Source organism: Meriones unguiculatus, chromosome 3, assembly GCF_030254825.1.
Source record: "Meriones unguiculatus strain TT.TT164.6M chromosome 3, Bangor_MerUng_6.1, whole genome shotgun sequence".
In the NCBI taxonomy this organism is placed as follows: Eukaryota; Metazoa; Chordata; class Mammalia; order Rodentia; family Muridae; genus Meriones; species Meriones unguiculatus.
In genome coordinates, this window is record NC_083351.1 from 18,954,099 (window position 1) to 18,973,356 (window position 19,258).

General features: G+C 51.0%; 1 protein-coding gene across 2 annotated transcripts; it reads left to right on the top strand.

Moving 5' to 3' along the window:
- Positions 1-3,292: 3,292 nt before the first annotated feature.
- On the top strand, positions 3,293-17,951 carry Themis2 (thymocyte selection associated family member 2). Of its 2 annotated transcripts, XM_060379375.1 has the most exons (7): positions 3,376-3,445; positions 5,079-5,324; positions 6,628-6,768; positions 9,797-10,204; positions 12,317-13,404; positions 15,680-15,830; positions 16,181-17,951. In XM_060379375.1, exons 4-7 carry the CDS (start codon positions 9,859-9,861, stop codon positions 16,288-16,290), a joined length of 1,695 nt encoding a protein of 564 aa, XP_060235358.1. In that variant the 5' UTR covers positions 3,376-3,445; positions 5,079-5,324; positions 6,628-6,768; positions 9,797-9,858; the 3' UTR covers positions 16,291-17,951. The 2 variants fall into 2 exon arrangements, with proteins under 2 accessions (XP_021499700.1, XP_060235358.1); XM_021644025.2 differs by lacking the exon at positions 5,079-5,324 and having other exon boundaries at positions 3,293-3,445.
- Positions 17,952-19,258: the final 1,307 nt, after the last annotated feature.

A 19,258-nucleotide genomic window follows, 5' to 3' on the forward strand; every position in this document is an offset into this window, starting at 1 on the left:
AGCTGAGGGGAGAGTCAGGGACGCTGAGGGGATTGGCTGGGAAAGGTGATGGTCAGGAAGTCATTGGTTAGTATGAGCACACGCCTCATCGTCCCTTCTCGGCACCATGGAAAGTGTTCTCTATGTCTCCAAATTTGGTGGCTTCAAAAGATGTATCTTTTTAATTATGTATATGTGTGTGGGTCTGTGAGCGTGTGTGTGTGTGCATGCATGCTGAGCCTTAACACGGGTGCTGGGAACAGAAATCAAGTCCTCTGTGCAAGAACACCATACAGACATCAACTGCTGAGCCATCTTTGTAGCCCCTAAACCTGGTGGTTTTTAAAATCCCCTAAAAGCAGGCTGCAGAGATGGCTCAATGGTTAAGAGCCCTGGCTGCTCTTCCGGAAGTCCTGAGTTCAATTCCCAGCAACCACATGGTGGCTCACAACCAGCTATAATGAGATCTGGTGCCCTCTTCTGGCCTGCAGGTGTACATGCAGCCAGAGCACGTGTACATAAATAAATCTTTAAAAAAAAAAATCACCTAAAAGCAAGTAGTCTCAAGTGAGAGCTTTACATGCTGTTTAGTTGTTTATTTTTGCAGTAGTGGGGAGCAGACTGGAGACCTCTGAAATGCTAAGCAAGCATTTCACCTTGAACCATATCCCAGTTTCACTTGTCATGCATGAGGCTCTGGGTTTCATTCCAAAATCTTCAAAAAGAACTTGCTGGAGTTTGTTTGTTTTGAGAGACAGTGTTGTTTGTTTGAAATCCTGGCAGTGGTGGCACATGACTCTGACCCCAACGCTCAGGAGGCAGAAGCAGGAGGATTTCTGAGTTTGAGGTTAGCTTGGTCTCACTATGTAGCTCAGGCTGGCCTGGAGCTCTACATAGACCAGGGTGGCCTTGAACTCATAGAGATCTAGGTACCTCTGCTTCCAAGTGCTAGGATTAAAGATTAATCTTAAATCTTCTGCTTTGCATAAACAGTGGCCAGGGAAGGATGGAGAGAAGGCTCAGTGGTTAGGAGCCCTTGCTGCTCTTGCAGAGGACCCAGGATGAGTTCCTAGCCACCACATGATGTCTCACGATTGCCTGTAACTCCAGTTCCAGGGGCCTGGTGCCCTCTTTTAACCTCTGTAGGTATACACATGATGCAAGAGACACATGCTGGCCAGACACTTGTACACATAAAGTAAAATAAGTAAATCTGAAAATAATTTTATTTTTAACTTATTTCTATTTCATGTGCATTGGTGTTTTGCTCACGTGTGTGTTTGTGTGAGGATGTCAGATCCCTTGGAACCAGTCACAGACTGTTGTAAGCTGCTACCTGGGTGCTGGGAATTGAACCTGGGTCCTCTGGAAGGGAAGCCAGTGCTCATAACCACTGGGCTATCTCTCCAGCTCCTAAATTTTATTTTATTTTTTTAAGTAAAGCTGGAAGCTGAATGGGGTGACACATGCCTGTAATCCTAGCATTTGGAAGACTGAAACAGGAGAATCATGAACTTTTGACCAGCCTGAGTTACAAAGCAATTCTCAAAAATAATAAAATAATTTAATCCCAGCTGGGTGACAAGCTCTGAGTTTGAGGCCAGCCTGGTCTATAAAGCGAGTCCAGGACAGCCAAGCCTACACAGAGAAACCCTGTCACGCATGCACACGCACACACACACACACACACACATACGCCACACACAAAGACTCTAAAAGCAAAAAGATAAGCAATCAGGAGTCTGTCGTTCTTAGTTTCATCATCTCCTAAGCATCCCTGAGTGGGGGAGCCTCCCTTCCTTTCTGCCTTCTTTGTTTTACCTTCCTCCCCTCCTCTCCTTTTCTCTCCCTTATACCCCCCCTTCTCAATCTCCCCACCTCCCTTCCTCCACCCTTCCTTCTTGCTCCTCCCAGCTAACACTGTGCTGATGGAGGTCTTTCTCATGGTCTCTTCCATGTCCCACAATCCTTGTTGAGGAGCTGCTCATAGTATCTGTTAATATGAAAATACTCAACCCATTATGGGGAACTCTAGAAAACGGGTAAGAGACAGACGGTGGCCTTTCACCAGCAGGGTTCCCAGGAGCTGCGAGCACTTCTCTTTTCCCACTTACACGTTTTTTTTTTTTCAGCCACAAGGAAGTCAGTTTCCATTCCATCTTATTTTCTAAAACAGGAGGCAGGGCGCTAGGAGAAATTGCATTTCGTTTTGGTTTTGAGAGAGGGCTTCGTGTTGTCCATGCTGGCCCTTGTGACACAGAGATGGCTTGAACTCCTGATCTTCCTAGGTGCTGGGATCACAGCCTGCGCTGTGCCCAGCCCAAGGAGGTGTTTTTACATTCAGAGGACATGGCTGTCCTAGCTAGGTAGTCGGAGGTGGGTAGCCAGCTCTACATCATGACGGCAAGGGAATCAGTTCAGCTACCCAGTGAGTTTGAGGGCAGTCTGGGCTTTGTGACATCCTGCCTCAGAAGCCCCAAACAAGGCAGAGAAAATGCAGCTCACTCGGTAGAGTGCTCACTTTAAATGCACGAAGCTCTGGGTTCCAACCTCAACACCTAATGAAGTGAGTGTGTTTGGCCACACACACTTTAGTGCTGGAGGCAGGTCATTCTCAGCTACACAGTAAGTTTGAGTGCAATTTGTGCTACAGGACACCCACACACACACACACACACACACTCACCAGTCTTCTGAGTCTTGATCTTAGAGCTGTACCCCATGGAGCCAGAGTAAGGGAAGGTAGAGGAATTGTCCCGGCTGTTCTTTTGCCACTTTGACTCAAGCTCAAATTGCCTGGGAACTCCAGTTGAGAAAAAAACATCCATCAGAGTGCCTGTAGGCAAGTCCAGTCCAGAATGCGTTTTCACCTTTAGGGTTGCCATGGTGGATCTGGTCCACAGGGTGTGGGGGGAGGGGGGTCCTGGCTCGTGTAAGAAAGCAAGCTGAGCAAACGGGTGAGCTGTGCGTGTGTGGTGTGTGTGTGGTGTGTGTGTGTGTGTGTGTGTGTGTGTGTGTGTGTGTGTGTTAATGGCTTCTGTCCCAGTCCCAGTCCCAGTCCCAGTCCCTGTATCTGTGTTGGTCTTGAGTTCCTGCTCCGTGATTGGAGTGTAGTCCCAGAGTCGTAGGACGAAATTAAAGCCTTCCCTCCCCAAGTTGCTTTTGATCATGGGGTTTTATCATGAAGCCCTAAGAAATGCTTCAATTTTAGAGCAGGTTGGGAGGAGGGAACCCTCATCCAAGAGTTGGGGTGTCAGTGAACACAGCCAGGCTCTGGCCGGCTGACTCGAGGGGCGTGGTCTCAGTGGGCGTGGCTTTCCGGCTCCGCTTACTGCAAGAGGCAAGCCGTTCTGAGCAGCTCTAGTCGGGACTATGGAGCCGGTACCACTGCAGGACTTCGTGAGAGGCCTGGACCCTGCCTCCCTTCCGCGAGTGCTGCGGGTCTGCTCCGGAGTCTACCTTGAGGGTGAGCAGGCACCGGGGGACGAGGGGAAGCAGCCAGGCATGGTGGCTAGTGCCCTAATCCCAACCCTGGGGAGCTGGTGCAGGAGGATGGAGGCTAGCCTGGTTTACCCAGCGGTTCCAGGTCAGTCTGGGATACCGAGGGAGACCCCGAGGAATCTGGGGTTTGGATTCGGACGCTGCTCCTTGCCCGGAGCACCAAAAGCCACCTCCCTCCACCTCAGCTTCTTTCCCATGGGTGATGAGAAGTCGGCGAGATTAGCACAGAGACGTTTTCTCATCTGCGGTTCCTAGGTAATTCTAACGGAAATTGGCGGGAGCGAGGCAAGGGCTACCTGAACCGCCTAGGAAATCCCGTCTCAAGCAACAAGAACAGTTATGAGAGTGAGCGGGCAAAGAAGAAATAGAGATCCGGAGTAAATGCTCCCTGAGTGCTGGAATTACAGGCGTGCGCCACCAGACCCGGCTTTTATTTATTTATCTATCTATTTATTTATTTATTTATTTATTTCCCCAGAGAGAAAGGCTCTTGTTTTATAACCCAGGCTGGCCTCAAACGTGAAGTGATTCTTGTGCTTCTGCCTGAAATTGCCATACCTGGCTCACTGTTGCTTCGTTTTCTTTCTTTCTCTCTCCTGACCCTTTCCCCCCTTTTTCATCTTCTCTCCCTTTCTCCGGGGATCCAACCCAGGGCCCTGAGGAGCCCCAGCCTCTGAGAGGCAGCCCAAGTTCATTATTTCAGCACCAGATCAGCCTCCCACTGCGCTCTGTGCTCCTCGCTTTCCCTTCTCTCTGGCTCTCTGCTGCATGGGTAAGGGAGGTTGGAGAAAGGATGGAGTGGATCTATGAAGGGAAGAACCGTAGTCCCCAGTGAAAAGAGGGGGGCAGAGGAGAGAGTGGAGGGAGATCCTGGGGTGCAGGGCTTCTTCCTCAGAGAGCAAGCTTCTCAGGGGCGCCTGCCTCATCCTGCTCCCTGGAGTGAGGGGACTTGGCTGCCTACGCCACAGCAGCTGCCAGCAAAGTGTTCTGATGGCCAAATGGATTCTAGACTAAGGAGGGTCCCACGGGCCCATTGGAAGCAGGGCCTGGCTCCGTTTGCTCTTCCTCTAACCCAGAACATCCTCCCAGCGTCTCTTGCTCACCGATGTCACAACACCCGAGTTTCCTCATTTGCTCTGACCTGCAGTGAAGTGGCAGATGTTTGGGGTGACGTGACTGGAGACTAACGTCACAGGGTGCCAGTATGCAAATGAGGTTACCTAGAGGGCAGATGTGTAGGGCAGGGTGTGATGGAGTGGCTAGGAATTCCAGCTCTGGAGGTGAATACCCGGGACTTGACCCCTGCTGAAGATGGAACCTGGGCCTTCATACATCCTAGACCAGCACTCTAGAACTTAGCTGACATCCTTAGTCTGTTGTTCCTGGGCAGCCTAGACTTCTCTGGACTAAACGTCCTAAATGGTTATGGTCACAGATGTGTGCCGCCACAACTGGCCTTCCGAACTTTGTTTCCATTTCTTTGTTTTTTGTGTGTGGTGGGGAGCCAGTAGGGGCCACCATATGCACGTGATTTGGGAATCAGTTGGGGATTAAAGGGTCTTTATCTTGATGGCCCTTTCTCGGTATTTTTGAGGCAGGGTTTCAGGAAGCCCCAGACTGGCCCGGAACGCCCTATTTAGCCGAGGAGAACCCTGAGTTCCCGCTCTTCCTCTTTGCTGATCCTTGGGAGCGCTGACACCACCCCTCTGAGCTGTCACTTTTAGGAAAGAGAAACCGCTGTCGCTATTTATTTGCTGACTTGAAAGTGCTGGCCCCTGTTCCCGGAAGCACAGACACGTGTCTTCAGGGCAGTGAAGCATCCATCACCCTTAGCACCGGGCCAGGTATATATAACTCCGCGGCCAGCAAGCTCCTCTGCCAGAAGTTCCGCAACTGTGTGCTCTTTGGTCAGAGTGAGGTTTACACCAGTTTCTCACGGCCCTGCCCGGAGGCCCCACTAGAGCGTTCCCCGGGGGAGGGGCTCCGGGCGGCTGTCGTTTCCCAGCCTCTGCCCGCTGCTTTCGGACTCTGCACACTGCACCGGGAGTTTTTATTTTATTTTTTTCTGTTTCTCTCCCCGTGTTCTCCAAGGTTTCAGCACTTTGCGTCAGGCAAGTGGGCTGCTGAACTTGGGAGTTGGTGCCTAGACTCCAAACCTCCCCAACTTCTAAACAACTCCCTGGGCTGGGGGGCGGAGTGGGCGGGGTGAGCTGGCTGGTGGGCGACAGGGTGGGGGCGTGGTTGCCGCCAATCCTAACAGCCTGAATTCAATCCCTGGCTCCCCCACCCCACCCCCGTGGTGGAAGGAAAGAACTGACTCTTGTCTCCTGACTTCTACACCCGCGCTGTGGAATGCACTCAACATAAACATGATTTACAAAAAAAAAAAGGGTTGAAAGCGCATCCGGGCCGGGGACGTAGCTCAAGTGGAGCAGCAGGGCGCTCAGCTAGTACGCCTAGAACCCTGGATTTTGACTCCTAGCAGGGCAAAGAACTTGGCAGGGTGGCATACACCTGTCATCTTAGCACTCAGTAGGTAGAAGCAGAAGAGTCAGCAGTTCAAGGTCATCCTCGGTAAAACAAACAAACAAAAAGAGTTCCAGACCAACCTGAACTACACAGGAGAACCTGTTGCAATAAAAAAGAAAGAGAGAGAGAGAGAGAGAAGAAAGCAGACATGCAGCTTGCTTGTCTGAAGTAGAAAGCAGGGTGTCAGAAGAGCTAGGCATGCCCCTGGCCCTCCTACCCACCACCCACCACAGTCTGATTTTGTAGCTAACAGGGGAGCTGTATCGATGGGCAGAACACACCGGCAGAGGCTGCAGAGATGTTGGAATGCGCCAGCCCTGACTGTATTTGCTCTAAGAGACTTGGGGGAAAGGGAAGAGTGGGCGCCGTGGCTGCCTCCCATAGTCGGTGGAGACACTGGATGCTATCTGAGGATGGATGGCTGAGCCAGCTGCCCTTTAGCAGGGCGAGTCAAGGAAGAAGCCTGAGGCTGCAGCTGGGGGGGGTGTCAGTCCCCAGTACTTCAAAAGAAAGAAAGGCACTCAAGGTCTCAGGAGCAGTGAGCAGAGTTTGCAGGGAACAGGGCATAGGCCACCCAGGCCTCTGCCGAAAGGAGAAACCGAGTCTGTGTCTCCACAGGTTCCATCTATGAGCTCTTTGGAAATGAGTGCTGCCTCTCCACAGGGGACCTGATCAAGGTCACACATGTCCACCTCCAGAAGGTGCTGTGTGAGAACCCGGAGACGGGTCAGACCTTGGAGCTCAGCCTCAACTTCACAGGTAAGGCGTGCACACCTCACCCCCCCCATTGTGGGGGCCTTGCCACTCCCAGCGTCACTCCCGCCCCTCTGGCCCTGCATATAAGGGTGACAGATCTACTTTCATGTAGCCGAATGGCCAAGGGCACATCCAGAGTATGTCCTCAAGGATGCCCCAATCCTGGCTTCTCCCTGCCCCCTCCTGATCGCAGCTGCCTCTGGGTCTTCAGGTTCTGGTCCCTGTGTTTGCTCACATACTCATTCATCACATGCCACCCGTGTGTGCCAGGCTCTATGGGGAGCCGGGTGTGTGGACTCAGGATGAGCTAGGCCCTCCTGGAGAGGCAGTGAGAGAAGGCAAGGGTCCGTGACGCAGGCACTGGCTCACGATGGAGCGGCCTGCCCACCAGGGACTGCAGAGCCGCAAGCATGAGGGGGTCCCAGGCTAAGGAAGTGTGGCATGGCGTATGCCCATTTGGTGCCAAGGGAAACAGGTGTGTTGGCACATGCCTGGATGCTAGCACAGGAGAGGTAGGGGCTGAAGAGCGGGCCAGCCTTAGTTACATAGGAAGTCAGTCTAGTGAGACACTGTCTCTGAAAGTGTGGGAGACTAAAGATGTAGCTCGGTTGGTTCCTTGTTTCCTTGGTGTCCACGAGGTCCTGGGCCCGTTCCCCAGCACCACATAAACCAGCTGTGGTGGAGGCACATGCTTGTGATCCTTGAAGTTAGGTTGTGGGAGCAGGAGGAGCAGGAGGAGGTCTCATGCCCTGGAGATATCAGCAGCAGATGCTTGCTGCCAAGCCTGGTGATCTGAGTTCCAAGTCCTGGCACCTCCGTGGTAGGTGACTCCTACGAGCGGTGACCCCACACACATGCCGTAGCATGCACAGGCATACACACACTAGATAAGTGGGATTTTTTTTTTTTGAGACAAGGTATTGCTGGATAGCCTTGGTTGATCACCATGTAAATCAGGCTGGCCTCAGACTCACGGTCATCTGCCTCCTGAGTACTGGGACTAGAGGTGTATACCACTACGCCTGGCTTAAATGTGATTTTTTTTAAATATTTAAAAATTATTATTTATTATGTATACAGTGTTCTGCCTGCGTGTCAGAAGAGGGCACCAGATCTCACTATAGATGGTTGTGAGCCACCGTGTGATTGCTGGGAATTGAACTCAGGACCTCTGGAAGAGCAGCCATCCACTTCAAGCCAGTGCTCTTAACTGCTGAGCCATCTCTCCAGCCCCTAGATGTGATTTTTTTTTTTAAACTTAAAGAAAAAAAAAATTAAAGATCTCTTTGGAGGGCTGGAGAGATGGCTCAGTGGTTAAGAACACTGGCTGTTCTTCCAGAGGACCCACGTTCAATTCCCAGCACCCACATGGCAGCTCACAACTGTCTGTACCTCCAGTTGCTGGGGATTCAACACCCTCACACAGACATACATGAAAGCAAAACACCAATGCACATGAAATAAAAAATATAAATTCCAATAATCTCTTTGGATTTTAGTGTCAGCCTGAGATCCGTGAGACCCTGTCTCAAAAAACAAGCAAGCAAGCAAGCCACGCAGAAAAAAATAAGCCCAAGGGATTTGGTTTTTGCAAAACAGGGGGCGTGTTGTTGTGTGTGGCTGGGAGCAGCCTAGGTGGAAAGCCCGATCTGCTGGCCTCAGCTTCCTCCGTTTTGAGCCCTCGGTCTCGATGTGAGATTTGAAGAGGTAGCATGTATGTACAGAGTGGAGAAGGGGCTGGCACAGAGCAGGCACGCTTCGAACACACACAGACACATACATACGCACACAGGTGTAATGCCTGCAGCGGGCGGTGGGAGGCAAGAAGTTGGTCCTCCAGAGGCTGGACTGCCTCAAGTTTCTCTTGTGAAAGTGTTGAGGGGTCTGGGGCTTTTCAGATATTCAAATGAGGCGTTTCCTCCTGTGTTTTGAGGGCTTATGATTTTCTACAGAAGATTTTTCTTCGAATTCTGAAATACCTGCAAATAGATCCAACAACTACATACACATACACATACATACATGTGCAGGCATGTTTACCCCGGGCGTTTTGGCAGTAGGTTGGCGCTGTGGGACCTCTTTCCATCCACCATGCCCCCTAGAGAACATTTGCTCACAGAACCACTTTATCGGCCACCATTCAAAGTCAGGGGCCTTAATTTCCATACGGTGCTGCTGTCTAACCCACACTGTATTTATATCCAAAGTCCACCAGCCGTCCAGCGAAGCGCCCCCTGCACTCCTAGTGCAAGCTCAGATAACAGTCCTGTTCTGCTTTCTTGTCCTTAGTCTGTTTCAGGCTGGAATGTGGCCTTAGGCTTTCTTTGTCTTTGAATGGACTTTATTATTATTGTTGTTGTTTTGAGACAGAGTGTCTCTGTGTAGCCTTGGTTGTCCTGGATTTGATTTGTAGACCAGGCTGGCCTCAAACTCAGAATGATTCACCTGCTTCTGCCTCCTTGAGTGCTGGGATTACAGGTGTGTGCCATCATGCCCTGTGGTGGTGGAGGACTTTTTTTTTTTAGAATACAGATCAACACTTTTTTTTTTTCCTAGCACTGGGGCACTGGGGCACTGTCAACACTTTTTTTTTTTTTTTCCTAGCACTGGGGTCTAGCTCAGGGCCTCTCACATGCTAAGCAAACAGTCTATCATGGAACTATATATATATATCCCTAGTCCCAGACCAGTATTGCTGGAGGATGTCCTTCAGTCCAGGCTTTGTGGTATTTCCATGATTAGATTCGGGTCATGACTTTTGGGACAAGAAACCATCGTTTCCAGAAGTTGGACAATTGGGCTGGCCTGGAGGATACAGGAATGGCAGGAGGGCAGTCTGTTAGTCCTGGCAGACCCACTGAGGGGTGGGTGTCAAAGGGCACCTGGGCCAGCCGCTTCTGGGGCTTTAATTTGGGAGAAAGAGATGATGGTGCTGCCTCAAGACGGAGACAGGCTTTGCAGGGCCGGAGCAGAGCCTGGCTCAGCAAAGGCTGGACCCCTGCATTCTTCCTCCTTCTGTGGAATCCCACAGGTCTCTTCAGCACACTCACCAGCCTGCATAGCTACAGAACCCTGGAGGACCTCATCTCTGCCATGCCCCAGCCTACACAGTGGCCCATTTTCTTCAGGTCAACTCGAAGAATTGTCACAGAGGCCTGTGTCGTGCGGGAGGACCAGCCCCTGAGGCTCGAGGCTGTGGAAACGAACCACGGGACCCACTATGCCTGCTGTGTCCAGGAATCAAAGACTCAAAAGGTCACCTTTCATCTGCCCCTTTCCCAGAAGGGGCCCTTCTGGAGGTTGAAGCCCAGCGCCCCACAAACCCTGCTCCAGATCCTGCAGGACCCGGCTATGAAGGACTTTAAGCTCACCTGTCCAGACCTACCCTGGCCCTCCGTGATCCTGGAGCCTCAGTATGTGCTCCAGGCCATCATGCACAGTGAGTTACCCGGGCAGGCGGGAGGGCAGCACTGTTTGGGCGGCTCCCTGACTCTGTGCCTGGTCTGCGGGCTCCGGCCTGCTTACCCAGTGTCTGCAGTGGAACAGAGTACAGATTTTCAACGAAACGGGAAATACCATACAAAAAGAGTTAGGGAAATGGGATAAACACACCCAAGGTCCCCACACTTTACCTAGGTTAGGTTCCATGACAGCCAGGGCCACATAGACGCCGCCTCCAAATTGAAAAACACAATTAATTAATTAATGGGGGGGGGGAACAGCAAGGCAGCTCCAAAAATTTTCCCCTGACCTCCATGTTCCCTTTGGCATGTGCACACACACATGCAAATAATAAAATTATATACATACATACATATATTTTTATTTTATTTTATTTTTTGAGAAGCAGGGTGGGAGAGTAAAATGGCTCAGCAGGTAAAGGCACTGCCACCAGCAAACCCATGTTTCTCGCCTGGGACCCACATGGTAGAAGAGAGACCTGACTTCTGCAGGTTGTCCTTTGCCTTCACACTCACACCATGGCATGAACACGCACCCATATGTATATGCTGGACACACACACACGAATGAGTATAAAAACCAAAAGCTTTTTTTTAAAAAAAAAAAAAAGAAAAGTAAAATCAGAAAAGGGGAAAGGGGCAGGAGTGGCACAGACCTTAATCCCAGCACTCAGGGAGGCAGAGACAGATGGATCCCTGTGAGTTTGAGGCCAGCCTGGTCTACAGAGTGAGTTCAAGGACAGCCAGGGCTACACAGAGAGACCCTGTTTCAAAAAACAAAAATAAAGAAACAAAAAAGGTTGCAGTCTGTTCAGTGGTAGTGTTTGCTATGCTAGCACTTGATCCCCAGCACTGCCAAAAAGAAATAAAACAACAACAACAACAAAAAATTGTTAAATGCAACTTTTTCCCCCCTGAGACAGGGCCTCATGTAGCCTGGGCTGCTCTCCAACTCCTGATCTTCCTGCTGCTACCTCCCAAGCCAAATGCTGGAGCAGATGAATGTGACACCACACGTGGTTTAAGAAAAGACGCCTTTAAAATTAGTTCCCCATTTTTTAGGAGATGCATATCCATGGCATGAAAGAGTAGGTTTTTGTGTTCTTCATGGAGAAGAAAAGGAAAAGGCAATGCCCTCCAGCTCACTCTTGAAAAGGCAAACTTGAGGTCTAGCTGTCTTGTTTTCCCACCACAGGCGTTTTCTCTGCCAGGATTCACAGCATCCCTACCATGGTCACCTTCTCCATCCTAGTGTCAGTGTTTCCCTCAAACATAGCACACACCCTTCTGCAGTACTATGGCCTCCTTAGCATGTTCTTTTGTTTTCTTGTTAACTTATTTTATGTGCTTCGGTGTTTGGCCTGCATGTGTGTCTGTGTGAGGGAGTTGGAGCCCCTGGAACTGGAGTCACAGACAGTTGTAAGCTGCCGTGTGGGTGCTGGGAATCAAACCAGGGTCATCTCTGGAAGAGCAGCCTGTGCTCATTAACCCCTGAGCCATCTCTCCAGCCCCGTGTTTTGTTTTGTTTTGTTTTGTTTTTTTGAGACAGCATCTCATGCAGCCTGGCTGGCCTTGAACTCCTGACCATTCTGCCTCCCTCTCCCAAGCTCTTGTGTAATGGTGCGCTACCACGCCTGGCTCGTGGGTTTTGTTTTTATTTTAATACGGAGTTTTTTTAAATTATTTTAATCTAATGGGTGTTTTTGCTGCACATGTGTCTGTGCAGCATGCCTGGAGCCTGTGGAGGCCAGAAGAGGGCGTTCTGGAACTGGAGTTATCATATCAGGTGGCTCTTAAGTTCCTGTAACTCCAGCCCCTGCAAGATCCAACTCCTTGGGCCTCCGTGGTCACGCGCACATACTCGCGGTCACATACACATACCTACACATAGTTCACGCTAATGAAAACAAATATAAAATCTAAAATCAACAAATTAAAATTTACAAATAAAAAAAAAAAAGAAATTGAATAAACGTTGGGCCGAAAAATCTAGTGTGGTGGGAAAGGAAAGATGGACCAGGAGTCAGAGCTGGGTGGGGGCTGCCGCTGGCTGATGAGTGCGGGCCTCTGAGCCGATCTTCTCCCTCCAGTGCGCAGCAGCCTTGTCAAGATCCCGTCCACCTTGGAGGTGGAAGTAGAAGATGTTACTGCCTCCTCCCAGCACATCCACTTCATCAAACCGCTGCTGCTGAGCGAGATCCTGGCCCGGGGAGGCCCCTTCCCTCTGTCCGCGGAGATCCTGCAGGTTCCTGAAGGCCTACCCATCTTCCTCAGCCCGTGGGTGGGCTCCCTACGCAAAGGCCAGAGGCTCTGCATCTACGGCCCAGCCTCACCCCCCTGGCAAGTGGTGGCATCAAGCAAGAGCCGGAGGGCGCCCAGATACTTCATACTCTCTGGGGGCTACCAGGGCAAGCTCAGGCGGAGGCCACGGGACTTCCCCACAGCCTATGACCTTTTGGGTGCTCTCCAGCCGGGCAGGCCTCTCCGGGTGGTGGCCACAAAAGACTGTGACGGGAATGAAGAGGAGAATCCTGGGTTTTCTTTCCTGGGCGTGGGCGATCGGCTGGAAGTGCTGAGGGCAGGCCAGGTCTGTGGGTCCCAGGGCCAGGACATAGACGTCTTGGTATGCCAGCGGCTGAGTGAGCAGGCCCGGGAGGAAGAAGAGGAAGAGGAGGAGGAAGAGGAAGTGGTGGAGGACAAAGAAGAGATTCTGTTACCCCTCTACCTCTCGGGTGGCTTTGTGGAGGAGGTGAACGATGGCCGACGCTATAGCCTGGCGGATCTCACTGCGCAGTTCTCCCTGCCCTCTGAGGTTAAGGTGGTGGCCAAGGATCCCCGTCACCCCAGTGACCCTCTGGTCTCCTTCCCCAGCCTGCGGCTGGAGGAGAAGCTCTCAGAACCCTTTCTGGTGGTAGGCCTGGACTCCCAGCCAGAAACGTGCTTTGAGATTCCGCCCCGATGGCTGGACCTGACAGTGATGGAGGCTGAGGGAGAGCCAGGCCAGGCGGCCAGGCCGAGTTCTGTCCAAGCAGTGGAGGAACTGTCAGAGTCCTTTTACTACAGCCTCCGGAAGTTGCCAGCCTCTGTGAGCCAAGCCCCACCACCCAGGCCCCCAAAGAGCCAGGGTCTCTGCGAGCGGAAGCCAAGCACACAGAGCCACGTGGAGGACGTTGTGAAGGTATGGACGGGTCACCTTCCGGGCTCACCCTGCGTCCTCCCCTTGCTTTTGGCCATGACCCTCTCTTTCAGTTGCAGCTCATTAAGTTCTACTCTTTGTGCCCATTATTCGCACTTGGGCCTCATGATCTTAAGGTTGGTGTAGTTACTGAGACTCTAGCAGGCTTCCGCATCCGTTACTAAACGGAAGGCTTGAACCTGAGCGTGGATGTTCTGACTCCACCTCTAAGTGGATTGTCATCTGCTCTCACGCAACCTTTTTCAGTCCTCCCCCAAGCTCTGTCCTCTTGTGTTTTATGCTGCTGTGATAAGCCGTAAGCAACCTGAAGGAGGAAGGATTTTAGTTCACAATTCCGGGTTACAGTCATTCACTGCAGGGAAGTCACAGAGACAGACAGGGCCTTGAGACAGCAGGCCACAGCGCCCCAAGGGCGGACAGAGAGTCAGGTGCAAGCATGTCGCCTGCAGGCTCTCTTACTTTGACTCCGTTCATAGCGCAGCGTGGAGAATGGTGTTGTCCACATGGCTGTCCCATAATGGTTGGCAGCCAAGACGGCCCCCCATATACCTACCTGACTTAGATAATTCCTCATTAAGACTCTCTTCCTAGGTAATGCTATGTTTGCGTCAAGCTGACAGGTAAAGCCAGCCAGCATAGCCCCGCATCCTTCCGTGGTCACCTGCTGGACACTGTTAAAGCCTTCAGTGACTCTACGTGGCATCAGGGTCCTTTATGAGTTGGCTCCAGTCTGGCATTGCTGGGCCACCTCCTCCTGTCACTTTGTATTCCCCACTCCATCCACAGAAACGCTCTGGTTTGGGCTGTTGCAGCTTACCAGACCCATGGCCAGCACCATTGTCCCTCCTTCAGGCTTGGGGAGACGTGAGGCCCTGACTCCTCGCAGAGCTAGCCTGCTTTTCGTTGTCATCTCATTGCTGTGTCCGTGGCTTGGAGACGTGTCATCTTCCAGGAGACATGTAGTCTCTCTACCTAAAAACAGAGTTGGGAAGGATATGGGGTTGGGGTGGGGGTGTGGAGAGCAGAAATTCCACCTCTCCAAGACTGGCGGGCACGGCTGAATGAGCCAAGGGGAATCAGAGATGGAGAGTGGGGATCCGGGCTGAGGCTTGTAGCGGAAGGCCACTCACTGGTGGTGCTCTGTTTAAAAACTGTACTTTATTTGGGGTGGTTAGGCCATTACCTCCCTTCTGCCAACAACCCAACCTTTTCTTTTCTTTCTTTTTTTTTAACCCAACCTTAAAGTAGGAGAGAGAAAAGGTTAATGGGGAGAGAGGGCCCAGACCCCTTTACTTCTCCCTCTAGGTAGGGTCAGGGGTTCTTTTAGGGCTCTCTACCAATCTCCGTCAACAGCAGACACAGCCAGCAGGCTCCGCCATGGGCTGTGCCCCAAAGTGTTTCTCTTCATCTGTCTGCTCCAAACTGCCCCGCCTTCTCTGGCCTCTGGTCTCTCCACTACATGCCACATCTTTGCTGTTTCTGCTCTCATATTTAGACTCTCCAGGCCTTAGACCACGCCCCTCTCCATGCTGCACGTGGAAGGCCATTACCAGCTGGCAAACGCCACTCTCCTCACAAGACCATTAACATGCGTGGACAAACTGTAGCCCAACTAAAACCCCACACTTGGGATTAAAACAGAAACATATATACATAACATAGCTGACTTTACAAAGAACCCAAAACTTCCACTGCACAGGCTACTACCCCCTTTAAGCATCTGTCTGTCTTAGTGCTACACAGGAGAAGACTTCACCCACAAGCCCCTTCCTTAGCTACTTCTTGTTTGTCTATAGCATGGTAACTCGATGGCTGACCCCCACTACTCTTCATGGCCTCCCCTACATGCACATAGGCACAGGCACACACACACACACACACACACACACACACACACACACACACACACACACCAGCATTGTCCTTACAGCTGAGTTAACAGAGGCAAGTCACCTGGGTTCACACAGCTAGGAGGATGGATGGCAGGGCTGGGTTTGAAATCAGGCCTGACTACACATGGCTTTGTGAACTCAACAGGCATACTGTTTGGGGACCTCTGGAGGCCTAAATTTATTATCATGTAGTCTTGTGGCAGTGAAAGTTAAAAATAGTTTCAGTCCCATGAGGGACTCCTGCCCATGAGAAGCCTGACCCAGAAAAGCAAATGGCCAGGGAAACTCTGTCTCGTGGGCTCAGCAGCTGATTCTTGTACCTTTACTGATTCCTGGTTTGTTTGTTTGTTTGTTTTCCTGCTCAGCCTCAAGTTATAGGAGCGAAGCAGTCATGCCCACAGCCTGAACGCAAGGTGAAGAGCTTGGAAGACCTCCCCCAAAACAAATCCAACCTGTATAGCAAGGTCTTCACCCACAAGAAAGACCACAAGTCCAAGGCCAAGTCACAGAATTCAGGTGAGTCTGGCCCAAAGGCCGTCTTCCACCCCTGCTGGCTCTGTACAGGGGACACTATTGTGGTCCTAGTTTGAGAGCCAAGCTTGTATGGAGTGGATCAGGTGGAGAGGTCTCTAGTTTTTTTTTTCCTTGGACTCCAGACCCTAAGTCCTGTCCCAGACACCATGTCCTCCTATGACAAACAGAACAGTAAAATGGCTGCAGTGTTTAAAAAAAATGAATCGTGGTTTCTAGGCCGGCCATAGAGTTAGGCCAGGCCCTCCCCTGTTCAGGGCACCAAACTGATGATGGGAAAGAACTTGTCCAAAGACAGAGATTCTGAATGACCTGGACTTTCTTTTCTTCTTCAGCGCTGGATGTGAAACCTAAATCCTCGAGTGTGCTCGACATATACCCTACCCCCGAGTCACATGTCCTGCCTGACCCAGACATAGATGACCACGACTATGAAGAAATCTGAGCACTTTTCAGAAGAGCACCTAGGTCTCAGGGAAGCCACACTTCCCCGCTGCTCCCGCACAAAGACTGGGGCGCCGGCTAAGCGCTGGGGGACGAAGGGCAGAGCCTCAAGCGACTTAAGGCTCAGACAGGCACAGAACCAACACTATTCCTCCTGCCTCTTTGGTTCCTTGCCTCTGCTTGGTCCCAGAAGGTTGCACGTGACACCCTCCGCCTTAGAGCTGTGGTGTCCAGAGAAGCCATTCAGGTGCTGGTCACTCCCGGGCTCAGAGAATCAAAGGCCGCTAGCTTCGCTGTTACCTGCCTGTCAGTAAAGGGAACTCCGTCCCTGCTGCACCGCTACGTGTTTGCCATCCCCTTTGTCCGCTCTGCCACGTCTGCAGTCCAGGCTGCACCTGGAAACAGACAGTGTCCTCATATCGGGAGAACCCAGCTCATGGCCAGTACCGGGTAGATGGGCTTGTATGAGTAAATATGGAAATTTGCCTCCAAGAACAAAATCTCAGGTAGGATTTAGTTCTCCAAATCTGTTAGTGGAACTAAGGCAGCTAAGTTACAAAGTTGGAGGGATGGGAGAAATGGCTCAGTGGTTAAGAGCACTCTGCTGCTCCTGTGAAATAGGATTTCTGGGGCTGGAGAGGTGGTTGAGCAGTTACGAGGGCCCAGGTTCAGTTCCAGATTCAGTTCCCACCCTGCTGTGCACAGCTGTCATCCAGTTCCTGGGATTCTGAGGCTCTCCTCTGGCTTCCGTGGCCTCTGCACGAGCATGGTGCATATACATGTAGGCAAAGTGCTGGGACACATAACAAGTAACAAAGGATTTGTGAGTGATCAGACGCTTCAGTGTAGGGAAAGGCAGCAGTTTCTTAGCTCGGTGTTTCTTTGTTAAAAGGAAGCAGCTGAGTTTGGATCCACAGCACCCACATAAAAGCCAGGCCTAGCACACACCTGTAACCCCAGCACTGGGAGATGGGGCCAGAGACAGGCAGATCCCAGGGGCTTGCAGGGCGGCTGGTCTAGCTGAAATAGCAAGTTCTAAGTTCAGTGAGGGACCTTATCTCAACCCCACGTTTGTTGGAGATACCTGGTGTTAACCCACTGGCCGTTCGTGCCCACGTGGGTCCGTGTCCTCAAGCAGCTGAAGTACCTCACACATACACACCACACACACACACACACAAAGTATGCTCGGCAACTGCAGCTTTCTCTGGAACAAGCTGGGTGTGGGAAGGACCTTACAGTGGGGCTGGGGGTGCCTCCTGAGCAGTGGCCTTCCAAGGGATGAATGCACACCAGTGAGTGAGGGAACAGAAAATAGGTGTCAGCACTTTTTGTTTTGAGACAAAGTCTCACTGTGTAGCCTTGGTTGACTTGGAACTTGCTCTGTAGACCAGGCTGGTTTCAAACTGCAGAGATCCGCCAGCCTCTGCCTCCCTAGTGCTGGGATCACAGGTGTTTGTCACTTCTCCTGGCTCATTTTTATTGCATGCTTTATAATGCTAGGTATATTAATAGGGTAAACTTCTGTAAACATCGCTAAACAAAATAGAGTGTGTGTTCAAACCTTTTACCAATGTAAGGTTCCTCCTAGCAACATTATCTTCTTCCTTTTTGGTTTATGAAATCAACTGCATTAAAACAAAGCCATTAACCCACACTAAATACTAGACTGAATAGTGCCCTTTCTCTAGTTAGTCTTTCTTTTTCATGATGCTCCACTTCACATCTGCAGTACTAAGTTTTCCTGAGAGCAAGTTGAACCCAGGTGACACTGAGGAGTTTCTCAGAGCGTGGGTCATTGTTAGTGTTCCCACGTGCTGAGCACCGTGTCCTGGATGCCGAAACACAAGCTCTTCCACCTTGCAGGGCAGCGGTTCCAGGGACCGAGTGTACAGCACTCTTGCCTGAGCTCAGCCTCAGCCTCCCACAGTGGACAGGAACTGTGTGAACCCTGAGAGCCCGGACAAGGAGTCAAGGCGGTCTGGTGCAAGCCTCCTGATGCTAATCTCCTGTTGCTAGTACCTAACTAGCCGTTTTGGTATCCAGTAGATATTAACACCTTGTGTGGGTGTGTGTAAGCAAATGCAGGTGCCAGGAGGCCAGAGGCATTGGTTCCCCTAGAACTGGAGTTACAGTTGTGAGCTGCCTGACATGGGTGCTGAACTCAGGCCATCAGGAGGAGCAGCAGGTGCTCATAAGCCCCGGAGCCATCTCTTTTTGGAGACAAAGGTCTCACTCTGTAGTCCTGGCGCCTAGAACCTAGTGTGTAGACCAGGTTGGCCTCAGAACTCAAAAATCCACCTGCCTCTGATTCCTGAAACAGTTATTTGAATTTTATGAAGATTTTTTACATAAAACCACAGTTTTGCTTACCTTGTAACTAGAGGAAATCAGGAACCTATGCAAGTACCCTATCATGCAACCCATACTGGAACAAGTTTTTCTAGTTCTCAGCCATTTCCTTTGTCTAAGAATGGACACATAACTAATAATGTAACTGGTTAGCCGAACCTTACCTGCAGGTGGTTCCTCAGAGAGAGCTACTCTGTCTAGCAAACAGCCAGATGTTTAAAAACAGCAATCAGGGCATCGGCTCATTTAGAAGCAAGCTGTTCTTATTTGCATGTTCCATCCACATTATGAACTTTAACCCCAAGTTAGTTTTCATTCAAGACATCTACCTTTGATACCTGTGAGCTTATTTCCTTTACTACAAAAACAGCATCTGTGAAGTCTCTGGGTAGGTGGCCAACTCAGTTGCATGATCATACTGTCAGCACCAACATGAAAGGGCCCATTCTTCTTTTTGATCTTTCAAGACAGGGTTTCTCTGTGTAGCCTTAGCTGTCCTGACCTTCCTTTGTAGAGCAGGCTGGCCTGGAACTCAGAGATCCACCTGCCTCTGCTTCCCTGAGGGCTGGGATTACAGGCGTGTACCTGGTATGGAGGCCGGTACCTCAACCAGCCTT

Bases quoted from the DNA above. Each gene is read 5' to 3' on its own strand.
- Themis2 (XM_021644025.2), top strand. From the start codon at position 3,352: ATGGAGCCGGTACCACTGCAGGACTTCGTGAGAGGCCTGGACCCTGCC. The intron at 10,205-12,316 runs GTGAGTTACCCG...TTCTCCCTCCAG, and splicing joins GCTCCAGGCCATCATGCACA to TGCGCAGCAGCCTTGTCAAG. The intron at 13,405-15,679 runs GTATGGACGGGT...TTTCCTGCTCAG, and splicing joins ACGTGGAGGACGTTGTGAAG to CCTCAAGTTATAGGAGCGAA.